Genomic DNA, 25532 nt, shown 5'->3' with positions numbered 1-25532 from the left:
AACACTTTAGCTTTCAACAAAACCGTCGAATACCAGTTTAACATCAAAGGGGCTGGGTGATCAGTTCGACGCTGCTGACAATTTGTTGATACAGGCGGAGGAAGCACTCTGTGCCCTATCATTGCATGTGGGATGACAACAGTGCCAGGCTCCAACCCACTCATTATAATCATTATTTCAAGGGAAGATGCCTATGGCTCATATCCTTTCATTGCCATTACACCCCGTCACAGCGCCAGGCAAGCACACAAAGACAACCGCTGTCAACGTGAAACGAAGCACAACTCATAAAACAAAAGAATGCTATCACAATAAAATAAGACATGGGTGCATGAATGAATACCTGTAGATGACGTGATTATATAGCTGCTTTATTACAAATATTAGCATTTTTATGAAAAACCCGACGCCTTTTTTACACTGCGTATGCTTATGAGCCAACTTTCACAGGAATGAATGGATGTGATTTGGCTGCATGGTTCTGCAATCAGTGCATCTTGTTTAAACTGAAATAGATTTCTCACCCCGGCATAGTTCAGCCAAGAGGCAAAGCAGCCTCTCTAAAATAAACTCCGACTAAAAACTGAAATGAAGAGGGAAAAAAGAAAAGAAAAGAAAGAAAGAAAGAAACCACATGCACATCTGAAACTCCCAGTCTTAAGCACCCTTTTACCATCGCTACCGGCTATGGCAAAATGGCACCACATTATCAGGGGGATTAATGATTATTTCACAAACTGCGTGTGAAACAAAACAGGCTGAATAACGAGAGAGGAATAAAAGCTGATCACAGGAGTGGGAGATGCGAGAATAAAAGAGGGATGTTAAATCAATGAGATTTAAATGGCAGTTGCAGTTGGATTTGTGGGGTTGATGGCTTCGCTATCTGGGTGTCAAGCATGTACCGTGGGTGTACTAAACAACATCCAAACATCCCCAAATCCCCCAGGCGCCTTTTGAGAGGCTAAAGAATCTGGGAAAGGGACTCGTGGAGAAAAACAGAAGTGGAGGTTAGAGGGGGAGGTGGGGTGAGTGGAAGAGGGAGATATAGAGTGTGTAATAGGGAGAGAAAATCAATGGGTACCCCCAGAGCAAATAAAAGCCATGACATCATCTTATGGCAAGGAGCAAGGAGCGGGGTGGCGAGGAGCTGAGGGGGAGAGGAGGAGAAGGGAGCGACGAGAGCACCCACAGTCCCATTCTCTGGACTGGATAAGAGCCGAACAATGTGCCCGCAATGAATGGGATCCCAAATCCCACAGCAGAAAAACAAATCACCAGTGGGAAAGGGGGAGGGCGAGCGAGAGATGGAGAAGGAGACAGAGAGAGATGGAGGGAGAAAGGGAGACCCTTAAAAAGATGTGCACACAAAGCGACAAAGCATCTCGGGACATGTAGAGCAAGGCAAGTAGAGATTGAGACAAAGCTGCCTTTGTCCTCCCTGGCTGGTGGGTGGCTTGGTGTGAGGGATTTGAACTTGGTAGCATTTACATCGGAGCCCTCCAATATATTGATCGGCTGGTGTAATCCCCAAAATGATAAATGAAAAGGTTGGATGTACTCCGGGTGTTTTGTTTGTGGGGTCTACAGGGCGAGAGCATGTGGGAGGCAGAAAGTGGGCTTTACGCAACTCTTCAGAGGAAAGCTTTGAGTTTCGTTCAAAGTTGGGGCCTGCTGCTGCTGCTGCTGGCGATGCCGGTTTGACGGAGACACGTGAGGCGGGGAGGGACATTCAGGGAGCCTCTGATCACAGCACCTCCTCACTGAAGTCAAAACGGGATGTTTAATCGCGTTCCTCATCACACAGTGTTAATAAATAAAGTCACAGCCTTCGCTGGGAGGGCTCAATGTGCATGTGAGTGTAAGCACGTTTCCATGCAAGTGTGAGTTGTTGTGTGTTTTCAAACAAAAGAGCTTCCGTTCCTCTGTGACTACAGCGCTGGTGCTGTAAGCCAGAACAGAGGAAAAATAAATTAGAATCACAAGGAGAGAAGTCTTTCATGTCTGATGCTTTGATAAGAAAAAACAAGCAGGTTCCCACCAACTAGAATTAGTTGACTTAAAATTTGGAACTAGCTGGGGACAACTTCATACAGAAATTTCACAACAACAAATAAAAGATTCACTCGTGCTTAAGACAATAAAAGAAAGAATTACATGGTGAAATGTATTTTTGGGACAAATGAAAAAGGAGCAGAAAGTCATGCAAATGTGAAAAGGTTAAAAAAAATGCTCAGACACTCTGATCTGGCAGAAATATGATCCGACAATTAAGAAGCACTTAAGCACAATCAATAGCAGCTATGATGCTGCACACGCCCCTCCAATGGAAACAAATGTATCAAGAATAACTCTCGTATTTCTTAAGTCCCACGTGAACTGAACAATATTTAGGTTTTATATCCACCAAGAACAAATGTTTTTTCTCTTTTCAGGAGAAATTGACAGTTAATGATACATTGTTAACGGTTCTGTGTTCAAATAAATACTGTGTGTGTGACATCTGGGCGGCAGGGAGGTGCACTTTTGCATCAGACAGGTTTTTCGTTGGAATCCCTGCTCTGCCCGAGCCTTCCTGTGATGTTGCCTGTGTGGATGTTACCCAGGTACGCTGGCGTCCTCCCACAGGCCATTGGGGTTAGGTTAATTGGAGACTTTTGACCATAGCTATGAAGGTAAGTGTGAACCATAGACTTTAAATAAAAATGGACGACGCATCTCCACTTCCTCCCACTATCAAGAAATTAAGCCAAAATATCTTGGCAAAAGATATTTTAGCAACTTTTTTCAGTCCGTCTAACATATTCAATTTAAAAAGAGAAAAATCTGTTTGGGATTTTGTCTTAAAGCCGCACTATGTGTTTTTTTTTCTCTGTCAGTGGTTTGAAACTCAAGAGCTTTGCTTTATCAACTCTCATCAAATCTGTCTGAAGCTATCAGCTGCAGAGATGCTTTGAAGTCTGAGCCAGCATGCAGAAGCTACATTAGCTCACTAGCTCTTACCCCCGTGCCTTTGTGGCCTGGCATGTCCACAGTAAATATTGAAATCGGCGGTGGCTGCCTTGCAAGTGGATGTTCTGTATTATAAATGTCACCCTACCCTTGGTCGGTGGAGCAGTGGCTCATTCTGATGCCACAGGACAGAGACAGGGAGAGCGAGGGAGAGAGAGAGACGACAGCGACTGGCGAGGGAATTCAACTTTCAGACTCATTAGAGCGGCGTAGGGGTGTGTGCTTGCATGTTTATGATTAAAAGGGAAAATGGATACTGTGGAGACTGAGGGACAAAATGACAGCGAGGGACACAGAAGGGAAAGATGGAGGGAACGGAAAGAGAGAAAGAAAGCCAGCCAGCCAGCCCTCTGTTCCACTAAGTCTCTCTTTTGGAGTACAGTATGACTCGTCTGTTAACCATTATTGTCGAGCTAAATCAGTGATGCTCAAATTAAGAGGGGGGGGGGGGACAAGATCTGGTCCTCATTTATAAGAACATCTTTGCGTTATTCTTAAAGAATACTCAACAGTCTCGTCTCCTCAGGCCTCTGAAGGTTATTCAAACTACCCAACCTGAAAAGGTTCTCGGCTACTAGAACTACATGACCTTCGAGGAGGGGACATGAGCTGACTTTCATATCTCCTTTCCAATTCCAAAAGGTTGTGGACCACTGAGCCAGACGACTCCCTTTGGGGCTTTTTGGCCTCTGAAGGCCCCTGGAAACTTCCTCCATGTGATGTGGGATCCCTGCCTGTTGTATAATTCTGGAATAAGGCAGCTCTTATGTCGGCTGTGGTCCATGATGGTGCCCACAAGCCCTATCTTGCTTTGCCCCCAATGATTTATCAGTGCAGCTTTTTGAAACAAAGACAGATTGTGGTACCGCTGCGGTACGAGAATAGGATATCAACTCATTAAAAAGCCTCATTCTGTCTCCATCACACAGTATATTTGTTCTCTTGTGCCTGGGATATACTACACCTTGAGCTTTATACTGCACAGATCAATGGTGCAACTGATTTAATTAGTAATGGTTGGTTTTGTTAATTTGTGGCTAAATACTCTGTAGTAGCCCTGTAAATGCTAACCTCCATTATATACAACAGAGGTCATTAATAGGTGAACCGGGTCTGGATCCAGACCTAGATGACGTCCTATTGGGACCAGGAACTATAAATTGTCATGTTTTGACAGACTGTTTCGATCTTAACTTTTCTCGCCTTTATGGCTCTGGTTTAGTGGCCCAGGAAACTCACAGACCAATTGCATTCGTTGTAAATTATCCCAATCAAATCTGTGAGGTCCGATGAATGTTATGACTGGAGTCGGTGTGTCTGAAAAACACAGAAATAAAAGGAGGAATAGTAGAGAAAAGTAAGAAAATAAGGTTGTTGAGTCATGTTGAAATTGGTAGAAAATTGACTGCAGCACAGGGAAACCATTATTCAAGACTATTTTAAGATACACCTTTACTTTTGGTTACTATGTTCTGTGATTTTACTGCAAACCTAAACACCTAAACATAGAAAATGAATAATTTTTCAGCTCATGCAGCATATTTTAAGGCCTAAGATCAAATACAAAGTGCATCTGAAGCTCAGCAACTTATGATAGTGGAAAGAAGACATGGGTGCCTTCTTCACTTGGCTGTTTGAGTGTTTAAGTATAATAGCTTCTTCCCACAAAGACCAAACCTCTGCAGACAGGATAGAAATAAAATGGGTAGATTGTGTACTTATGATTTCAAGGGATGTGAAGCTTGAAAAGAACTAACAGTGGTCGTGTGTGGTAAAGATAGTGAGCTTAGAAAATAGTCTCTTAAAATACAGATGAAAGCACAGATACCTGGTGTTTCTTTTATGTGTTGATGAATGAGAAACTCCACAAACCCTCAATAACTGCCTGAAGTAAAGAGACATCCCACATGCTACTATTATTACCGACACCACAGATAGTGAAATTCACTGCTATTACTACACATTGTCCCACCGCGAATTGGAGGAGAAATTTAAAATCTCTCCCGCGCTCCTCTCAAGTTTCATCTTTGTTGTCGCCTCCCCCATCCTCCTCTTCATCCTCTCTCTCTCAATGTCATCTCTCCGTCTCCTGTTTTCCTCATCTTCTTCCTCCTCTGTTCTTCATCCTTCCTATAACCTTCCTCTGCATGCTCGTCTTCCTTCCGTCCCGTGCTCAGATCCTGTTTCTATTCTAACTTTTTCTTCTCTTTCTGGAAGCAGATCACTCAAGTCTTTTTTGGGTCTCAGCTGCTTCGCCAAACAAAACACGCAACAGGTCTCGTATATCTGCGACGAATGAGGCTATTTCCACCCGTCCTCGCTCGAGACGTCACTCTTGAAACATTGAGTGGGTGAGTGAGAGGACATTTACCTGTGTGCAGATGTACTGCACTGCTTCCACGGTACATCAACTCTCTGCTGAACCCAGTGCATATTCAGTTTAAAGGAACAGCAGCTCCTCTGGGTGGGATGACTGCTTCATCGATGCAGAACCAGTGATCTATAATTTTAACGTATGTCCTCACTCCACAGGTTTGGAGGCACAGACGGAAGATGTCATGAAAGAAAATCCCTGCCACAAATATTTCAATGAAAACAGAAAATATCCCAAACATCAGTCCACTAATTTCTCTAAATATGTATTTTCTCCACTGCACAGTAGATATTGGATGTCACATTGTTTGGGGTAATGCTCCCTTGCGTTCCCCCCCTCGGGCTCTTCCGAAAGCGTCCTAGTGAAGCAGGACGCTGGTTGGTCAAGCAATCAATACGATACAGACGACCACCCTCGCCTTCCTTTCCTTCCCTCATTTTCTTTCCTTCATTATCTTCATCTTCATTATTTTTCTCCCTCCTTCCTTTTTCATTGTTTTCACCTCATGTCCCTTACATCCTTATACCCCCCCCCCAAACATCTCCTCCTTCCTCCGTCACCTTCAATCCCACCAACTTCTCCTAATTGCTGTTTTGCCTTCCCAGTGAGGGGGGTTATAAATCTGTACTGTAATTAGCATGACACACGAGGCTGAATTTCGCTCCTAGTCACAACTAATTCACTCCTCGGCCATCGCAGTGTTTTGACGATGCAGAAAGTTTGAACTGAGCTATCCTGTGCCAGTTTGGAGGAAAACAAACTTACTGTAATCGCGGGAACACCGATGGTTGAAAATGAACCAAGTGAAACAAGGGGTCGTATCCATCTCTCAGGTACTTCACTGCTGGAGGGAAGCTTCGCAAACTGTGAGACAACAGCGCCTCCTGCAGTCTCACTGCAGACATTCACTGAAGTTTATCCCTACACTCTCCTAACGAGCCCTGTGTTAGACCCCCAGCTATATCCTCCCACAAGGGGAATCGTGTAAGTGGATTTAAATAAATTAATGCCTCTTTTTGCTAGCCTTGGGGAAACAGAGCAGAAAATATTCAAAAACAACAACAAAAAATCCGTCTGATTTCACATTCACAAAGATAAAGAAAAACATTTCTTTAAAGATTACACCTATAGGCGCCACATTTAAAACAGCAGCAATTTGAATATGTCATGGCTAATTCCACGTTTAGGCTGAGCCCACACTCTCCAGGGAGCGAACACAAAGCAAGAAAGACACTTGACTACTCAGCTGGAACAACACTATGCAGGCTCGGGAGGCAATCAGTCCCAGCATTTTGTGAGAAAAAGGCACCAGTCAAACGCCTGAGTATCATAACTGAGAAATTTCAGTTTCCATGCAAACAAACAGCGATCCTGTGGAATATATTTGTCAAACCGTCAACAGCAATTGATTAATCGTAATCTCACTATGCTTGTGCTCATGTTTAGGTTGTCAGACGGATCGATACGTAAAGTCTAGATGAAATATTTCACACAAATCACATACTTCTCCGATGGAAAATCATTAAATGTGTAAAAAAACAAGAACTTGTGTGTCGAAGAGAAAACCACCGCCTATTGGATAAGAGAGAAATGAGTGAGGGAGAAGTCTTAGAGTAACTACATAGCATTAGCTAATTGGGATCAAACAAACTCTACTGAATACAAATGAGAAGAAACAGAAATTAAAGTTAAAACCATAATTGCATCTTGTTTCTTCGTGTTTTCCTCTATAAATACAAATATTTAAGACTATGCTTCATTGCAATGTTGCAGCAAAATAATCAATCCAATACTTTGTTTTAAATTGGCATTTGTATCTCTATGCAAAGACTGAGATATAAATAAGGAAACCATTTAATAATCAGTCATTTGCAGACAGCTACACTAAATCCATAACATATTGTAAATAAGCCTGGATACTGTGAATGCATGGATACAGTTCAGTGCTAGTTACAATGAGACCCTGCAATAAATGCACACACCATCCAGTTCTAGCTCCAGAGTGAGTCTCTCAAGAGAACAAAGAAACCCTGGAGGTTTCAGATAACAAGCTCCCTGATCTCTGGTCTTTACACTACACTTACTCTGGAGCCAGATGTACATCCACCTCTGGGTCAACAGAGACACCAGTGGGATTAACATCTATTAACAGAGAAAGAGGGACAGATTGGAGACGCTCGTCATTAGGCACAGACACAGAAAACGTCTCCGATTACAGTGGTTTGGTTTTTACAGCAGATAATTGATAGTATAAGAGAAGCAGAGCGAGAAAAATTATACTCGACATGCACAAAGTGTGTGTATTCATAATGTACGTGTGTGTGTGTGTGTGTGTGTGTGTGTGTGTGTGTGTGTGTGTGTGTGTGTGTGTGTGTGTGTGTGTGTGTGTGTGTGTGTTCATACCTCGGAGTCTTCCTTGCGGAGCCCCAGTTGGAGGACGGCACTGGGAGATTTCAGTTTGGCTTGGCTGGACTGGGCCATCTGCAGGTTTAACTGCCATCCTACAAACTCCAGCTGAAAAACACACATGGCACCAGGATTTATTTCATAGTAACATAGCTGTGATAAAGACTCTTTAAAGACTTTTAAACGCCCCTGATACAATTTAAATCCATACATTTTAAAGACTATTAGAAACAAAAACAGTAGCAATTACCACAAAATAAAAGAACGAACAGTATTTCTGAAGACAAATTTATATTTTTGTATATTTATGAATACATTCGTTTATGATTATAACTATATAATCATAACTTTTCGCTGTTCTTTGATTAGCGCTATATATACAGTATATCAACTTTATTATAATTATAAATGAAAATGGAAATAGAACGCAGCAACTGACAATTATTTTCATTATCAATTTATCTGCCAATTATTTTCAGAATTATTTTTCTCAATAAATAATCATAATATCCAGTGCACATTGGGTGGACAGTGTCAAATCCAAATCCATGTATAATGTGAAACCAAGAAAAGCAGAAAATTGTCACATTTGTGAACCTGTAAACCATCAAATCTTTTGCTTTTTTGCTTGACAATTTGTGTAGATTGATTCTTCATATCGCTAATTAATAAATTGACTAAATGCTGTAGATAAAGATGCACAAGTTATTATCTATTGGTACTTCTGCAAAACTTTGTATCATCCTCAAAGTCTAAGTTGTCAGACTCTCATTCTCTCATCCTAACTTTTCTCCAACATCTGTAAATGTGAAAAAAACTTGCAATGCCTACAAAACACCAAACTCACCAATCCACCGTCTGATTTACTGAGCGGTACCTCATCAGTCAGCTGTAGCAGTGTGATAGATTAGCAGTGGAGAGTCAAGGCAGGACAGTTAAGTGTTTTACGATGCAGAGAGAGGCCATAATAATAAACCATGTGTGACTTATTGGGGCTGGACGCTTCCACAGCAGAGGACAGGTGTGAGGTGAGGAGGGGCCGGGACACATTATTCACGACTGGAACAACAGCCACATTAGCATGAATAAACGCCACAACTTTATGATGTGTTACTTTAGACTTTCAGTGTACGCATATAAATACAGTTGAAATGATAAATCTGTAACGATCAATCAACTCAAATACAAAGTTAAATTTTAAAATGCGGTGTAATTGTTGAATCTAAAAAGAGAACAGTAACTTATCAATTAATTTCCCCTTCTTATTTTGTTCTGTATTTACTGCTCCATCATATGTTTATGTCTCTGTAAATAATCTGTAAATTACTGCAATAATATATATTTCTAGACACGCAGACACAGACACACACACATATATATGCACAGGAAGATTTAATATAAAGTATGAGTATAAGTAGAATATTGATTTTAATACTGAAAATATACTTTACACTGATGATTGATTTATGTTGAGTTGTGTTGTTCAAATTGTTATTTCTTTGTGGACTGGAAAATGCATTTATGAAACCATATAATACAAAACGTGTAACATGCATTCATTTGTGGATCATCATTTGTCACTGTGATATGTTTTTCACAGCACAAGGTGATTTCTTCAAGTCCAAAACCCAAAGATGACAAACAATCTCCACATTTGAAAATTCGTAAGGAGCAAATGTTTGGCATTCTTGCGACACATGCATGGGTATATTGGAGAGAAGACGTGTGAGACACAGGCAGGTGAGATGTTTGGAAAGTATGGCGGCAGCAGCAACAACTCCTGCATAATGTGACTGATGCGCATTTACTCTGCGTTAGATCGTAAATTCCCTCGAGTTTGAAAGGAGCACTGTTTGAAATGTCACCGCTTAATAAAGTTATAGAGAGGAACACGTTTTAAAATTACTCTGACAAATAGTGTGAGCTGTGAAAGGACCCTTTTTTAAAACTAACAGCTGGAGTGAACTCGCACGAAAGCAGGTCAACCTTAATACGGAGAGTCTGATTCTCAGCTCAGAGTAACGTCGCACCAAATCAGTTCAAAGGGATAGAACAGTGAGAAGAGAGCAGCCTGAATCACTCCGTCTGGGACTGGATTCATCTGGCTCTGGTTAAGAAACAGTCGACTTGAGGTTGAAATGGTGTCACGTGGGTGTGGGGCAGGGTTCAGTACCTTCTTTGGGGCAAAGATGTTTAGCTTTAGCTTCTCCACTAGCTCGGGTCCAGCGGTGGCCCAGGTTTGAGAGAAGACCTCGGCCTTGTCTGGGTTCAGATGAACGGCCTCCAGCTGCTGCTGCAGAGAGGCCGGCTTTACGTTATGATACACAGCCTGCAGAGGAGGGAAGACACAACGCAGACAAGTTACTGTAGATTTTAAAACCCCTGTTAATGTTTCACAGCAATTTTTTTATATACAACTAACACTCAACAGTGCTACAACATAACAACTCACAATACAACAGTGACCCCTGCTGGAGAAATAGGCTCAATGTGATCCACACTAACAGGAACCAAAATAACAGACACTTTTCCAATGTGTGTGTCTAAGTTAAGAGTTACAGCTACTGACATTGCTTGTTTATTTTGTTGATTAAGTTTGCTTGTTTGCTGTGCCTCTGTAACTTGCATATAGTTTTTTAAACAAGTGGGTGAGAGTCATAGTTCACGTTTTTCATATTCCAAAAGATTTAAAAGTTTTTTCCTTACTTGGCCTCCACAGTCAAATCTAATATTTAACCCCTAAAATTAAGATAAACAATAATATACAATACATGAAACTCCAATTTAGCTAAATGATCATTTCAATCAAATTATAAACAAAAACCCTGTCATGTAATAATGTGGTAAAGGATTGTTAAGGACAGATGGTCAGGTGACCTCCACTCACCTGCTCGAGTATGAAGGCAGCGGTTTCCAGGACGAGATTGAGAGCCTGTTTATCCAATGAGAGAGCAGCCTGAAGTTTTTGCTCCTCCTCTTCACTGAACGTCTTCTCTCCCTATGAAGAAAAAAATAATTTACTGAAAAGATTCCTGAAAGATCAACATTTTTCAAGAACTGAAACATCAATGAAAAGCTGCTTTCCGACAATATAAACACAAATCTGACACCAAATTAGAATGTGGGTCAAGAGTCAGCAACTTAAGGGGATTTCAATGTATAAATTAATTTGATAGTTACTGATTTTAGTCAATAATTGGGTTTAAAAAAGACCAAGCATGTAGTTACAGCATACAAATGGTAATATTCAGCCACTATTAATTTTTCAATGACAATATAAATGAATTCAGAAAATTAAGAAATATCTTGAGATACATCTTTAGGCTCTATTGATTTATGATGGACAACAAATAAACAGTTCAATACAGTAAATAAAATACCAAATCAAAATCCATCTAAATGTAGTTTTGCATGTTATTGTACTATCTTTTAAAATCTTAATTCAGTGCTTTTAAACTCCTGCAGATATCAGCCATGGTGAGCTATCATGCAGAACAGTCATCAGTAATGTTTGCAGTTGCACCTGTGTTTTTACAGATATGACAAATGTCAAAGTGTTGAGTATATTTTATATTTTTATTAAACAAAGGAGTATTACTTTCTTTTAGCAGGTAAAAAAAAAAACAAAGGACAAATTGTTCTTTGAAATGAATGACTGACACCTTTTGACAGCCGGCAAAGTCAGAATGATCAACAGTGTCAGCCATGTGCGTGCATTAATTAGAGCAGAGCCCCCCTGATGCTCCAGCGAGTCATTATTCATGCCTGCTCAGCCTGGCACAACACAGCTTTGCTGCAAAAAGCCTCAAAAGCCTCTTGTCTTTGGCACAGATAACACCGTGCAGCCTCAGTACCTTCAGATGGAGCTTCTGTATGATGCGAGAGATCAGCCTGGAGAACTTGTTCACATCAATCGCGTTGATGAAAGTCACCGCTTCTTTTATGCTGTGTGGAAAGAAGAGCGCTGAGCGTTAATGGCAGCGGTGCAGAAGGAGAACAGAAGAACACGTCGCACGTCTATTCCATGAGACAGATGTGTAGGAAGAGGATAAATAGATCCGAACTGTCTAACTTGCAATAATAAGTTTAATTGCAACGTTTGGATGATAGACCTTCAGGCAGTTGAAGGTCTGTCAACTGAGGGTATCTTCATCTGCCTGATGAAGGTTTCTAGCTTATTATTGCAAGTCAGACAGTGTGGGGGATTTTGTTTGCTAATCACAGCGGCGTAGAGAGCACTGAGATCTTTTAGTTAAGAAACAAAATCAGTTTACTGCTCGTGGGAAAGATGAAAGATCCGTCACTGTCAGAGGATTCAAAGGTACGTCTATACATTGACGACAAACATGAACTATAAACTGCAGCTCCAACAAACAGCAGCAACACGCAGCAGTGTTTTCTATCTGCTGTAATACGCAGCACAGGGTAAATAAGGTCATCTGAAAAGGTGTGAATAGTAAGATGAGGTTATTTACATTGAACATATACGTGCTACTGAAAAGTAAATAGACTTTACACACATGTTTCACTAACTGTCAATATGTGCATTAATACCTACAGTGCAGGAATATCTCAAAGTTAAAATGCAATCGGAAAAAAAAAGGTTATAAATATTATGAAAGTCAATTGTCAAATGGTTTTACGTTTCAGACTTTGTATTTCTTTAACCCCCTTTAATGTAAAAGGATTCTTAACTTTTAATCCAGAAGATTCAGGTAATCCTTGTAATATTATTTCCATCAATTAAAAAAACTAGTTCAACATAAACACACAGCAGTACAAAATGTTGAGTCTATTGATCAATAAGTCAATAAACAGAAAGCTATTTGCTATCATTGATATCTCTGGTTCCAGTCTCCAATGTGAGGATATAATACTTTCTGCAATTGTAAACTCAATATTTTTATTATCAGCAGATTCAATAATAAAATCAACCTTATTTGCTGCTCTGACACAATTAAGCATATCTACACTTGATAGTATGGATTTAGGGGAATTGTGATTTTCTTTTGACACTCGAAAATAAGCTCTATTTTGTGGAAGCAAATTATTGAGTATATAAATTATGGCATATTTCAGCAAAATGCACTTGAGAACTTGAAATCGAACAGTGTTGGCATTTGATTTTATTTATATTTCCCTCTGACATGTATGTGTACAGAACAAAGTGTTATTACATAGATAGATAGATAGATAGATAGATAGATAGATAGATAGATAGATGGATGGATAGATAGATAGATAGATAGATGGAGAACAGGTGAGCCTGCTGTGTCTGCATCTGTTCAGGAGGGTTATTGCGGATGGAATGAATGATTTCTTTTAGACTGAACTTTGGTGACTGTATAATATATCAGAGTGTGACTACAGTGATGAAGTACTGATATATTCCTCCTGTCTGCCTCCACACACACACGTCGTGTATCTGTCTCAGGATGTCGTGGAGGAAATCTTGTGTGAGAGACATTAATAAAGACACAGTTTGTCAATGACAGCAGTAACTGTCACTCCGCTATATCTCCTTTCTGCCGCAAACCACAGTATCTCTAACTTCCAGGACGTGTCTCTGCAGGTTCAACATCATCCCTGAGTTTAAATACGAGCTGAGAAGAAAAGATTCCCACCTTCGTGTTTCTTTAATGATGGAAGTCATGTTCGTCTGTGGCAGAGATGAAGAGTGTCAGCAGCAGCAGCTCCCCACTTCCTGGTCTGACGTCACCAGTCACCTGACCGTCAGAGCTGCGCGGCGGAGGATCCGAGGAAACTACAGAAGTCAGTACGGAACAAGATTTGGACAAACTCTGGAACATACGCGCTAAATCACTAGAGGATAGACCTACAGACTAGACAGACAGACAGACAGACAGACAGACAGACAGAGAGACATAGATAGATAGATAGATAGATAGATAGATAGATATAGACAGACATACTGAGAGATAGATATAAAGACAGATTGATAGATAGATAGATTTTTAATTTGAATGGGTCCTATTTTATATGATTATCAACATTTAAAAAACATATTCCTTAAATAGCATCCATGACATTATGACACATTATACCTCCAAGATGGCCACTCCGTGTATCAACAGAACTGGCTTTGCTAGCAATGGCTCACTGGCTAATAATGATGGAACACTATCAACTCAGGTTATTTTTTACAATGAACAGGTCACACCAATTTGCATAGGACTTCAGTGTTTCTTATTTTATTCATGAATATCAATATTTACAAAACATGTTTTCAACAGCTTCAATGTCAAATGACCCACTGATAATTATTTTGTATATCAGTAACTCACCAGTAGCATTGACAACATGTTTCCTGTTCCTGAAATTTGCAAAGTGTAGGGTAATGTCTCCTGTAGCATAGAACAAATAAACATTTTGAATCTTCAAATCCTACATTTGTTTGTTTCACAACCTAAATAACTCGCTGCCATACACCAAACAGTTTTGTTCAACAAGATCTTATGTCTCCGGGGACAATTTACAACATGCTGCTTTCACGTTTTGTGAAGGTTTATGTATCAAATACATATTGAAAATATGAGCTTATAGTAATAATGAAATTTGACAAACACAAAGTTTGAGTTTTGACAGTTTATTATGTTGAAAAAGAAAAGGGTCAAGCACAGATTCAAATTAAAATATTTTTTTTAAGACATAACAAATCATTAAAAAATGTTTTTGCATACAAACAAGAAAAGAAAGTTTCATTTAAGCATATATATATATATATATATATATATCCATATTTCTGTAACACAGCAATATAATATTCTTTATTGTTTGCACTGATTTTACAAACAAGCTATAACCTATGAATTTTAATACTGTAGCAGACTTGCTCCAATTTGGTATTTGAAATGGTTTCTTTAAGTTCCCTCCACTGATGCATTTCTCTCCCCTGGAATAACCAAGACCAATAGTCTGCTCCCAAACCTCATTACGTTTTGAGTAAACACTTTTGAAGGTGAAAAGGTGAAATCATTTTAGTGAGAAACTGACACAGATCTGTGCTGAATGAGGGTCAACCTCCAGCGAGGCAGAAGGAATGTACCACGGATAAATAAATACTTCATTTTAAACAGAAAAAGAAAAAAAAACAAAGAAAAAAATGTAAAACATTGTCTTCTTTAATCGGAGAAACAGAGTGAGAACACCAGAACTAGGAGTGACAAACCACACAGTACCTTCAACTCATGTATAGCTTTGATAAAAGATGGTAATTTGAGGTTTTGGTAAACAGATTGCATCATGGTAAACACTGGCTGACATCCGCCGGCTCAGGACGTCACTGCCGCTATTTGAAGGAGGGTAAATTTGGCACTTTTATGCTGATGTCACCAATGTTGATGTTTCTGGGCATTTCGGGGAGGTTCATGTTCTTTACAGCTGATACAGCACGAGCAGGCGCTCCTGCAATGCCGGCCTATACACACACAAACAAACACACACACACACACACACACACAAAAACACACACAAGGAGGGTTGATAAGATACAAAGCAGTAAATTTTAAAAAAAGAAGAAACATGCTGTACACGACAACACATTGAACAGAGAACATTAGACTCACACAATGCTAAACAAAGTACTAGACAAAACAACAGTCACTTGTTGACACAATGCAAAAGCACTGACAGCTACTGGGACAGACATCATGTGCAAATGTACATTCAGATGCCTTCATAGCCTCATACACACATGCAGTATTTGTTTCTAGAATGATTTACATCACAACCAGAGCCAATTATGAATCAACTGTGAGGACATTCTGTACTGGGCCATTCACTATTAGTTGTTTTTTAACGTACTGAGCAGTACTGTACATTCATCGAATGGACAAAAGGCAGCATTGCTTGGAAAGTGAACCCACCGGACTCTTGAGGACCGATAAGGGTAAAAATGCAGGGAGAGAATTGGTAAAGCAGAAAAAAATGGAGCTGGATATGAAGGCGGGAATGATGTTTGGATAGATAGGTGTGTACAGAACGTGTGCGTCAAATTTAATTAACAAAAGAATCAAATTAAACATCATGTAAGCTTTGGCCATGATAATTCAGGTGGTACTGTACCTGCAGTCGGTGGGATTACTTCAGGGAAGACTGTTGCTAACATTGTTCTGTCTAAATACATATTTATGGATTGAGGAACAAGAACATGGTGCCATTGACTCTTCTATAGTGTTGCCTATTGATGACATAAGGAGGTCGTAAGCCTAGTTGTGCTAAACTACCATGGTAGATCTATTCTCAGGGACAGAGGAGGCACTTCACTCTAACACAATGAATCTCAATGTGAAGCTGTATCAAATCAATTTGGCGTTTTAAGTTCGGAAAAATCAAATACAGCTCAGCGAGTGAGCGTTTTGGTGTTTCTTTCGACTCAAGGTGTGAGCTGACATTTGAGAATCACTGCGGTTAGAGAACCCCCGACTGAATCTTTAGGAGACGGACCCAAAAATGACCATAAGACTTAAAAGCTACGCATTCTTCGCCCTTTTCTCTCAGGAACACGTTCAAATCACCTCGTGAATCATTTAGTGATGTGACATGCTCCGAGTGCGTCTGGAATGTTGATTTATCCACTCCACTTATTTTCACAGGATTAATTCAATGGGCCATTTGTCTAATGGACATTCCTCCCTCTGCCAAGAATCAAGGAGACTTGTGTTGGACAGAAAGATGACCGTGTCCTTAACATGGAGGAATGCTGATCCAGCACATGGACTCCGTCTTCAGTGAGACAGAGTCGCAGCGGGGCCACCTGGAGGCCAACTGTGCCGGTCCATTATAGTGGGGTTTTTAATGAAATGCTGGGTGACTCATATGTACAGAAATAGTAACACCAGCTGCGTAACACACAACTGGTCTGTGCTAGTCGGGGAGTCTTTTAAAAATTGAGCAGCACCTGAGCTCTCGTCTGTGAGACATCAGTGGGAGAGAATCACAGGATAAAAGCTCTAGAGGTTTATTTTTATCGTGGGTTTACGTCATGTTGGGTGTGGTTTAGAGAAAGAGATATAAAAGGGAAAAGTTTCACAATTTGGGAAATAAGCTTTGCTGCTGGAGTTAAGACTTAATATCAATACTGCAAAAATATGCAGCATGAGACAGCAGCCAGTTAGCTCTGCTTTGCTTAAAGTCAAAGCCGAGAAACTGTTAGCACCTGTATAGCTAACTCTATAACTAATATTATACCGTGTTGTTCAATCTCTGCAAAAAGTGTTAACACAATTCACTGTTTTATGAGCTGTTCAGTGCCAGACCATTTCTAATTAGCTGGGACCAGTAACTGCATGGATTGTCCCCTGGGCCAAGAAATAATCAGACACATAACAACCTGTAAAACAGGAGAATTGTTAATGAGCTAAACAAATGAGATGAACCCTCTTTATTACTGAGATTTACAGGAGCAGGCTAGTGGATTATGTTGCGGTTTGACAGTGTAACACCAGATGTTTCTGGTTACAGTCTTTATGCTAAACTGAGATATCCAGCTGCTAGCTCCAGATACAGATGTTCTTATGCAACGCTTGATAAGAAAGCAAATGAGGGAATATCACAAAATGTTGAACTATTCCTTTAATGCAGAATTTTAACATTTCTGATTAGATATAGAAAACCCAAAACTGTAATAATTGTATTAGCTCCACCAAGGAGGGTATCTATTTATCTGATCATTAGCAGGATTACGGAAAAACTACAGGTCAGATTAACGTGAAACTTGTTGGAAGGATGTGGCCGGGGTCAGCAAAGAACCCGATTTTGGGGCGATTCAGATCAGTAGTCAGATCCACTTAAATTTCTTTAACATCCAACGATAGGGTGTACTTTTTCAAAATGTTCCATGTTTTCTAAGAGAATAATTTATGGATCTTGATGAGAGAAATTAGGGGGCTGACGTTTTTGAGGGTGTGCCATTTGGTGCAGAACCCCCCCCCAAAATATCTGGATCGAGGGAATTTAAATGTAGTTTCATTAGAGTGCCATTCTAATTTCTTTTATTCTTCTTTATTCTAATCCTATAATGTCAACACAGTTTAAGAAATGTCTAAAACAGAAGTACCTGTAGCCAGTCCCACCTGTTAGATTTACACACTACACTGTCAGGTCTTTGTTTGATCCCGTCCACCTCGTGTGAACTCACCGAAGCGATTACATCATGTCACTAGTTAAGAAGAGAAATGGCACATTTTTGGGTCTGTGACGAAAGATTCCTTGCATAGGTTAGTGACGTCAGTTTACTGTTACATGGAGCGCCATGTGAAGAGACTATGGGGGGAGAGTAAACTTCAGTTAAGGTTAAAGCACTGGGTTGTAAATTTAGCAGTACCTGTGTCTACCTGTCCTGCCTGGTAGACTGAAAGATAAACGTCTGTAAAGAGAGAGAAGAATGGAAAGAACTAGACAGGGTCAGGAAAAAAGAGGAATGAGGAATGTTAAAGCAGATTAAAAAGGATTTACAGTTCATCTCCACAGAAAAAAAGTGATAGGACCTATCATGGACCACGTCTGGAGAGTCAATCGTAAGCTTCTCCCAGAATTATTTCTAATGCAAAAAATAAAGATACGAGTTAAGAAGTATTAGTTTGATGAAAAAACACTGATGCCACTTAATTGGTCGTTGCCAGATTGGAGGAAGAACAGCTCGCTCCTTTTTTCCCCAGACACTGCGCTATAAATGAACAGTGTCATTCTGAATTAGCATCAGTGTGAAAAACACACTGTGGTCGAGGGTAGGTCCAAGAGGGAAGAGACAGAGCCGCTCTGATGATTGTAGAACAGTAAAAGACTCTGCTTACAGAATATCAATCCAGAGGAAAGACTCTGTCTGGTATAAAACACACAATGCAGCTCAGAGGTTGAGAAAAAGGTGCATGTAGTTCACACTAAAACTTTTTTAATTCAAATATTAGAGCACACAATTAATGTCGACCTAATAACGTAACCCTTCACTCGAAAACACAACAATTGTGTGACCGTCTGTCATTGTAAAATCAAAAAATGCCTCCCCAGAAACATTGCCTCAATGTTTAGACATCTCTGCAGTCATTTAAAGAACAAAACCAAATCATTAGTGCAGTAATGCTTTAGGAGCGTGGAGGCAAAAAAAATCGACACACAATACAACAACAGAAATGATTTCATGGAATTGTCTCTGGCTGTCGGATTAGAAACTTTACTGATGAGTAAATGAATGTTTCTCTGCGGGCAGAAGCTGCATGGAAAGCAAAGCAATGTCTCTTTAGAGCACATTAAGGAAGCAGTTACTTCAACATGGACAGCGTTTAAAATCCACATTCTCCTCTGACATAATGAGCAAGTTAAAAAAAACACCTACTTTAAATTCAAATTTAGAGGATATGAGAGATTCAATGGTCACAGATTTTGGAGATGCATCGGACAATGGTACAGTTAAGTCTAGTAGTGACAAAAGTGATGACTGTGATACTGTTTTGTCTTTTATTTTAATTACAGGAGAGAACATGTTGAGCCTTGGTCTGCGTTGGGAGCAGTGCAGCGGCAAGAGAAGAGGCCGGAAAAAAGAAGGAGCACAAACACTCAAGAGTAGGTAGGGAGCATCCACAAGTTCACTGGAGAGTGGCATGCAGGGTGCAGCATACACACATGCCTGCATACTGGATACAATACCTCAGAGAGTATGGAGGTAAAGTCAAGTCATACACATACGGGTGAACAGGCGTCGTCACGCTTACCTCAGACTTCTCCATCTTGTTCTGAGCATCCACCTGCATGATGATTTCGTTCATGTTGGTCTCCAGGACCATCCCGCCCATCACCATCTCTGCCAGGATGTTGTGGACCTTAAAAGGTAAATATATATTTTTTTTTCAGTGTGTCTGAATGTTACAACATTTAATAAATAGGTTATAACAGTCTATATAAAGTATTTAGGTGTTTATTAATGTGCAGTTTTTGTCTAAATTTAAAACCTTATCTAGGAAGACAAATGTATATTATTACTATTATAGTTTATTATATTCATATTTATTAGCAGCTCCTACACCATCCTCCACTTATAGGAGCCCACTGAGTACTTTTTAAGAGCATGATAGCTGAAATCAAATTAACAGTAAGGCTGCAACACATTTTCTTAACAGGGAATTATCTGCCAAACATTTGAGAAATTTCATATTTTTCAAGAAATGCATACAAAGAAAATAGTGATAAGCCAGGCATAAATTCCAAAGGGTCTAAAGAGATATTTATATTGCTTGTTTTTGTTCAGTCAACAGCTACAAGATTTCCAAACAGGCATCAAATCCTCACACTTGAAGCTCGAGCCAGGAGATATTTAAAGAATAATAATTAATCAGACAGCATAGTTGCTGATTCATTTTCTGTAGATCTACTTATCTATTCATCATCTAATAATTTCAGCTCTTTGTTGTAGCACGTAGTACAGTTGTTCTTTAAGAAGCAGCCTATCTGATTTCAATACAAAATCAAAAGTTCAAATAGCATAAATATATATCATCACAGAAAGTATTTCCTACCTTATCTACATGGAAAATTAAGTCAAGCTCACAGACGTTCTCAAAGCATTTGTCCAACGTCTCCACAAATACCTGTCAACAGAAGCGTTAATGATTGCGTGAGACAGAATTCAAATGGCCTGTGACACGTATGTAAATATAGTGTGTAAATAGACCCTGTGATTTCAATCGGCTGTTACCTGGATTAAGTCTAAAATTCCTAGTTCACTCTCTGAGGAGTCCACACAGAACACAAAGTACAGTGTGGCATAGTGTCTGTAGATCAGCTTGTAGTCTGATCCTCCGATCAACCTGAGAACAACAGGGAACAAGGAGACACAAGAAGTAACGTTAGTCCTGATCGAAGCATCACATGCAAAAACTTCTTGATTTCTCCTTTTGAATAATTGACACACAAACAAGAGGAGGAGTTTTAGTTTAAAAAAATACACAGAGGATGTTACTCTCTGCCCCAGAGCTTGAGCTGACACTCGTTAACATGTCAGTAAAAGTAAAGATAACACAGAAACGCAAGGACAGAAACAACGGGATATTTTTATGTGTAAAGATAGGACGCACAATATACTAACATGAAAAGATATGGGAGGGAGGCAGGTTAGGTAAGACCTTTAGGAGTGTGTAAGCTTGAGCCACAGGAAATTATGTAAACCCTCTTGATCATGTGTAGTCTAGTACTCTGAACTTGTCTAAATGCTAAATGTACAGTGCGGTACAATATTTTCATAACCATTTGGCTTTGGTGTCGCACAGTTTGAGAAGTTGAGAGGTGAAAAAACAAAAGATCGAGAGCAAACGGTGGAGTTTCCTGATGTAAAACAACACCCAGTTCCTCATTCATGAATGATAAATGATCTGCAAACACTGTTACTATTGACTGACGTTCACAAAGCCCTCTCAGCTTTAACAGGGCGAAATTAATTCCTGCTACGTTTACTTCCACCGAGTTAAAGTCACTGGCGGATGCATCCAGGCCTCGTCACTTACAGTCCTCCTTCTAGGAAATTACAGACGTTCTCGTCTCTTTTCGAGACCAGGTGGAAGGTTTCCCTGATGATCTGTTGCTCCGTGTCTTCACTCTGCAGGAGGAACGAGGAAAAAGGAAATTAGAACAAACACGAGATGGTAAATAATGCGCTGTTTGTGCACTTAATTGCTTCCAGTGAGCCGTTTCATTCGGTTGGCAGGTAAACTAATGGCTCCTCTCGCCTCGGTTTTCCTCAAACACATGTATTGGCTCTGAGAGAGGGGGGGGGGGCAACAGGATTTATATACCTACCATTTTCTTTTTCTATATTAAAACATACACTGGTGGCCACAGGCAATGCAGCCAATGATTTCATTGTACAAACCAAATCAAGGCAGGCTAATCGCATTGTTTGCGAATGGACGAGGTTGTGTTTAAACCCTCAAACATCCTCAGGCGGGTTTGAGGAACTGAAAGGCTTAAAGAGTGGACTCACATTTAAAGATTTTCTGTGCAAATAGGGGGTAAAGTCTCCTGCATTAGGTCGATTTAAGAGACTAAAATTCAGATGAGACTGTAATGTAATCTAAAAACATATGATCTCTTACGGTTTCTCATTTAACCTGGGGGTGAACATGTTTGTGTGCAGCTCTAACACTGAGGCTGCTTCACCACAGGGAGCTAATGTCCTCGCAGGGTCCGCAGCAGGTCAGCGAGCACAAGGAGAGGAGAGGGTGTCCAGAACCCGGCTGGCTGCGAGGTTGAATCGGTCATGTGACTTGCAGCACGGGACCAGCAGGGTTACTGTACTCACAGTTTAATGATACAGTCGCAGAGAATAAAAAAAAGAGCAGAGCAGTAAGAAGATAAGCAGCATCTTCATGCTGGTCTCTTCATGCCATTGTTTTTGGACATAAGTTTTCCTCTAATTTCTAGATCTTTTAAACTTTCAAGGTTTTATTGCTTCATTCTTTGAACCTGAAACCTTCCCTTTACATTTCCCCAGTTTGATTTGGATAAAAGGTCCCTGACCTTCTTCACGCCTCACACCGCTCTCTCCCTTAATGTTCCCCATCGTATCATCACTGTAAACTGTCTATAAAAAAGGCAAAAACAGCAGAAACATAATCTTACAAAAAGGGATTTATAACACACTGTAATGTAGCTGTAAGCAGATATGAAGTGTATCAAGTATTAAAAAATATATTTTCTTCATTAAAGTTCTATAGATTTGGTTGTATTCATAATATGGTTTATGGTTTAATGGTAAGATATCAAGCTTCAATTATATTTCTTTGTCATAAAGGTTTTAAACAACATCTTAGGAATCATTGCCAATTTCTTTTTAACATATAAGCGGATTTATTGGTATCGGAAATGTATTACTGCCCAATATGGACATCTGAAACCCCAAAATCCATATTGATTTGGCTTTACTACAAATACAGATTACACATATTAAATAGGGCAGGGGTTAAAAGTGTAACCTACATATGTGAAACTGCTTTATTCTGTAGGTTGTAGCACAGAGATCTGCAGCTCTAATTTACTGCATATGCAAGATTGTTTTGCAGGAAGGACATTTGTAGCTGTGAAAGTGCAGAACCACAAACTCACACACAATCACAGGCCTTGCTATCATAACATCAACACACAGATGTTCTCCTCCCCGGCTTCTGAGTGAAAATTGATGGTGCATCAATGTTCTGCGCTGCGAGTTTGTGTGCGTCCATATTTCACCCTCCTCTCTCCGACATGTCTCGCTTAGATTGGACAGATGCTTTGGCTTTATGTCTCAACTCTCTCTCACAACACAACAAACTGCACGACAACACAAGACTCAAACACGCATCATGTGAACACCACTCGCTGAGGCTCTGACTGAACAGTGAATAACTTAGATAAACGGAGTGCTGAGTAAGGGATATGTGTGAAATATTACGTGTTGCTGCAAGACAGTAATCTTACACCTCAGCTTTTAAAATAGCAGATGGTGTCTACACAGTCGACTTATAATCCAGTCAATTCCAGTTTATCCTCCTGAAACACATGCATGTTCATCTCGTCTCCAGATTAGACAACATGGAGGACGACGCTCACTGAGGCTGCAACGAGGGGCTGGTTTAATTATTGATGCATCTGCTGGTTTCTCTCTTGGATACTGGCGCTTGATCAATAAAATGTCAGAAAATAAAAAAATAAATAAAAAAAGAATTCCTTGTTGTGTCCAAAAAAACAAATAGTCCGAAACTCGAAGGTATCAAGTGTAACAGGATTTTCTGGTTTTCACTTCTTACATGGAAAATCGTATCGATTAGCAGGACAATAGAAAAAGAACTAGCAGCAATTTTAATGAACCAAAGAACCTAGACGTAATCTTTTTATGCCAATATGGTGAATAATGTTGTTTTCAGTCTCCATGATATGAAGATTTAATGTTTGTTTTTTTTACTCCACAGCGAGCCCTCAAATCTAGGAAGTCGGTACTAGAAACTGTTTGCTTAAAGGATGATTCATAAATAAACTGATTATTAAAATACTCCTGTCAGTCAACTAATCTATCGACTACTCTGCTCGCTGGCGGTTCATCCTGCGGAGAATCTCCTGTTGTATTCACACATGAGCTCCTCTGGAGTTTGTGTGCACTTTATACAAGGGATGTGCAGAAACTCCGGACTCTCTCACTCGGATATTCGCGCTCACATGTGCATCTCCGGAGTTCAGTGCGGGTCTGAAAGCTGCCTATGGTACAGAATGGAATTCACTTCATAATTTTGATAAGAAAAGAAGAGTTTCTTTAAAAAGGTTCAGTGTGTAAGATTTAGGTGAAATGGATCTATTGGCAGAAATTGAATATAAAATAATCCTAGTGATGTTTTCACTAGTGTGTGTTTCATCTAAATTGTACAAATTGTTGTTTTCTTTACCCTAGAATGGGCCCTTTATGTTTAAATACTTTATATTTACATCAGGTGCGGGTCCTCTCCACGGAGGCAGCCATGTTTTTTCACAGAAGCCCAAACTGGACAAACTAACTATCTTTTCAGTTTTTATGACAACTGAAGGCTACCACAGGTTCCATGTTTGGAAGGGGAGGTTGAGGTGAGGGGTCTTCAGCTGCAACATGCAACTTCACCACTAGATGTCACTAAATTCTGCACACTGAAGCTTTAAGGTGGGGGTGTTTGATTGTTCGATTGGGCCCCCCCAGGTCCCTTATTGTCTAGGGGCCCCCAAAAGTCCCTTGAAATGCTCCTGCCTGGCTGTAGCACAGAATTAGGCAACCTGGCTGTTGTGGGAGCCAACCTCGAGATATAAAATCCAATTATGAGAACAAGCCAACACAGCATGTCCAGCAAAAGAATATAACCCAAGCAGTCACTTCCCACCTGCACCTCCTTCCTCCTGATGCAGGAGGTAGTGTCACCGTGGCTCCATGACAATAAAGTGAATTGAACGAGCAGTGGTGGTGGTGGAGGAGGGTTGAAGTGAGCACGAGTCCATCACAAGGGCGTCACTGGAGTCATGTGACACAAACACAGGGTGAACTCACTCACTCACTCACTCCTCCATCACCTCCTCCTCCTCCTCCACCTCCTCCACAGCTGGACACCGACACTGGAGCCGAGCTGAGCCGGACACGGGCGGCTGGGTGCGGGGGAACGCGATCGCCTCGCACACGGTTAATAATTCAGCGGGCTCATGCACTGACATCTCATCCGACACAATGGGAAGTGGAGCACGCGCATCCAAGCTGTGGGCGACCATCGCTCGTGGGGATGTTTCCTCGCGGTTGCGTAAGAGAAAACATGTGGAGTTAAAAGTATCCGAGCAGATTCACTGTGGCCCTTTCGATGCGAAGCAAAGCCGGGATAAAAACACAGAGATGCGGATGTAGAAATGATGGGAACGTCAGGGTACTCACGTAGTGCTCGTAGAATTTGGACAGCCGTGGTTTGCCATGGTTGTTGAATATTAAAATGGCTTTAATCATGACTGTGTGGAGGCGGGGGACACAGCCAGAGAGAGGGAGGATCCGTCAGCCCGGCTCTGCCTCGCTCTCACCGGGACTCTGGGCCGTGTGATCCCGTCTCGATTCTACGTCAAACCCGGGTTGGAAGTGGAGCTACACGCCGCTACTCCTTCATCGTCTCTTTACGGAAATATTCCACGTCAGAGGACCAGTCATGCTCTTCTCCTCCTCCTCCTCTTCCTCCCCCCCTGCTCCTGCTACCGAGGCCGAGGT

At 40.6% G+C, this 25532-nt stretch overlaps 2 protein-coding genes across 4 annotated transcripts in view; both read right to left on the bottom strand.

Annotated features, from left to right (window-relative positions):
* commd10 (COMM domain containing 10) overlaps positions 1 to 13535 on the bottom strand; it is a 56856-nt gene extending 43321 nt beyond the window's left edge. Inside the window, exons 1-5 of the mRNA XM_035166829.2 lie at positions 13417 to 13535; positions 11647 to 11737; positions 10680 to 10790; positions 9966 to 10121; positions 7790 to 7900 (exon numbers count right to left, since the gene is read on the bottom strand). Of these exons, the coding sequence (XP_035022720.1) occupies positions 7790 to 7900; positions 9966 to 10121; positions 10680 to 10790; positions 11647 to 11737; positions 13417 to 13445 (498 nt within the window). The 5' untranslated portion in view covers positions 13446 to 13535. The remainder of the gene's footprint in view (positions 1 to 7789; positions 7901 to 9965; positions 10122 to 10679; positions 10791 to 11646; positions 11738 to 13416) is intronic.
* A 1381-nt stretch (positions 13536 to 14916) lies between these two features.
* Positions 14917 to 25532, bottom strand: ap3s1 (adaptor related protein complex 3 subunit sigma 1). 3 transcript variants are annotated; one of them, XM_035166384.2, is made up of 7 exons: positions 25212 to 25531; positions 21307 to 21398; positions 20502 to 20613; positions 20323 to 20394; positions 19522 to 19629; positions 18138 to 18179; positions 15093 to 15230 (listed from the first exon to the last, which is right to left on the bottom strand). In XM_035166384.2, the coding sequence occupies exons 1-6, from the start codon at positions 25278 to 25280 to the stop codon at positions 18144 to 18146; spliced, it is 489 nt and encodes a 162-aa protein (XP_035022275.1). In that variant the 5' UTR covers positions 25281 to 25531; the 3' UTR covers positions 15093 to 15230; positions 18138 to 18143. The 3 variants fall into 3 exon arrangements, with proteins under 3 accessions (XP_035022274.1, XP_035022275.1, XP_047197340.1); XM_035166383.2 differs by lacking the exon at positions 18138 to 18179 and having other exon boundaries at positions 14917 to 15230; positions 25212 to 25529; XM_047341384.1 differs by lacking the exon at positions 15093 to 15230 and having other exon boundaries at positions 18132 to 18179; positions 25212 to 25532.

This window comes from Hippoglossus stenolepis, chromosome 9 (genome assembly GCF_022539355.2).
Source record: "Hippoglossus stenolepis isolate QCI-W04-F060 chromosome 9, HSTE1.2, whole genome shotgun sequence".
Taxonomy (NCBI): domain Eukaryota; kingdom Metazoa; phylum Chordata; class Actinopteri; order Pleuronectiformes; family Pleuronectidae; genus Hippoglossus; species Hippoglossus stenolepis.
Note: the sequence above shows the minus strand (reverse complement) of the source record. Positions and strands in the feature narration are given on the sequence as shown.

Bases quoted from the DNA above. Each gene is read 5' to 3' on its own strand.
- ap3s1 (XM_035166383.2), bottom strand. From the start codon at position 25,280: ATGATTAAAGCCATTTTAATATTCAACAACCATGGCAAACCACGGCTG. The intron at 21,399-25,211 runs GTGAGTACCCTG...TTCCTCCTGCAG, and splicing joins CCAAATTCTACGAGCACTAC to AGTGAAGACACGGAGCAACA. The intron at 19,630-20,322 runs GTAGGAAATACT...TTACCTTTTAAG, and splicing joins TAATTTTCCATGTAGATAAG to GTCCACAACATCCTGGCAGA.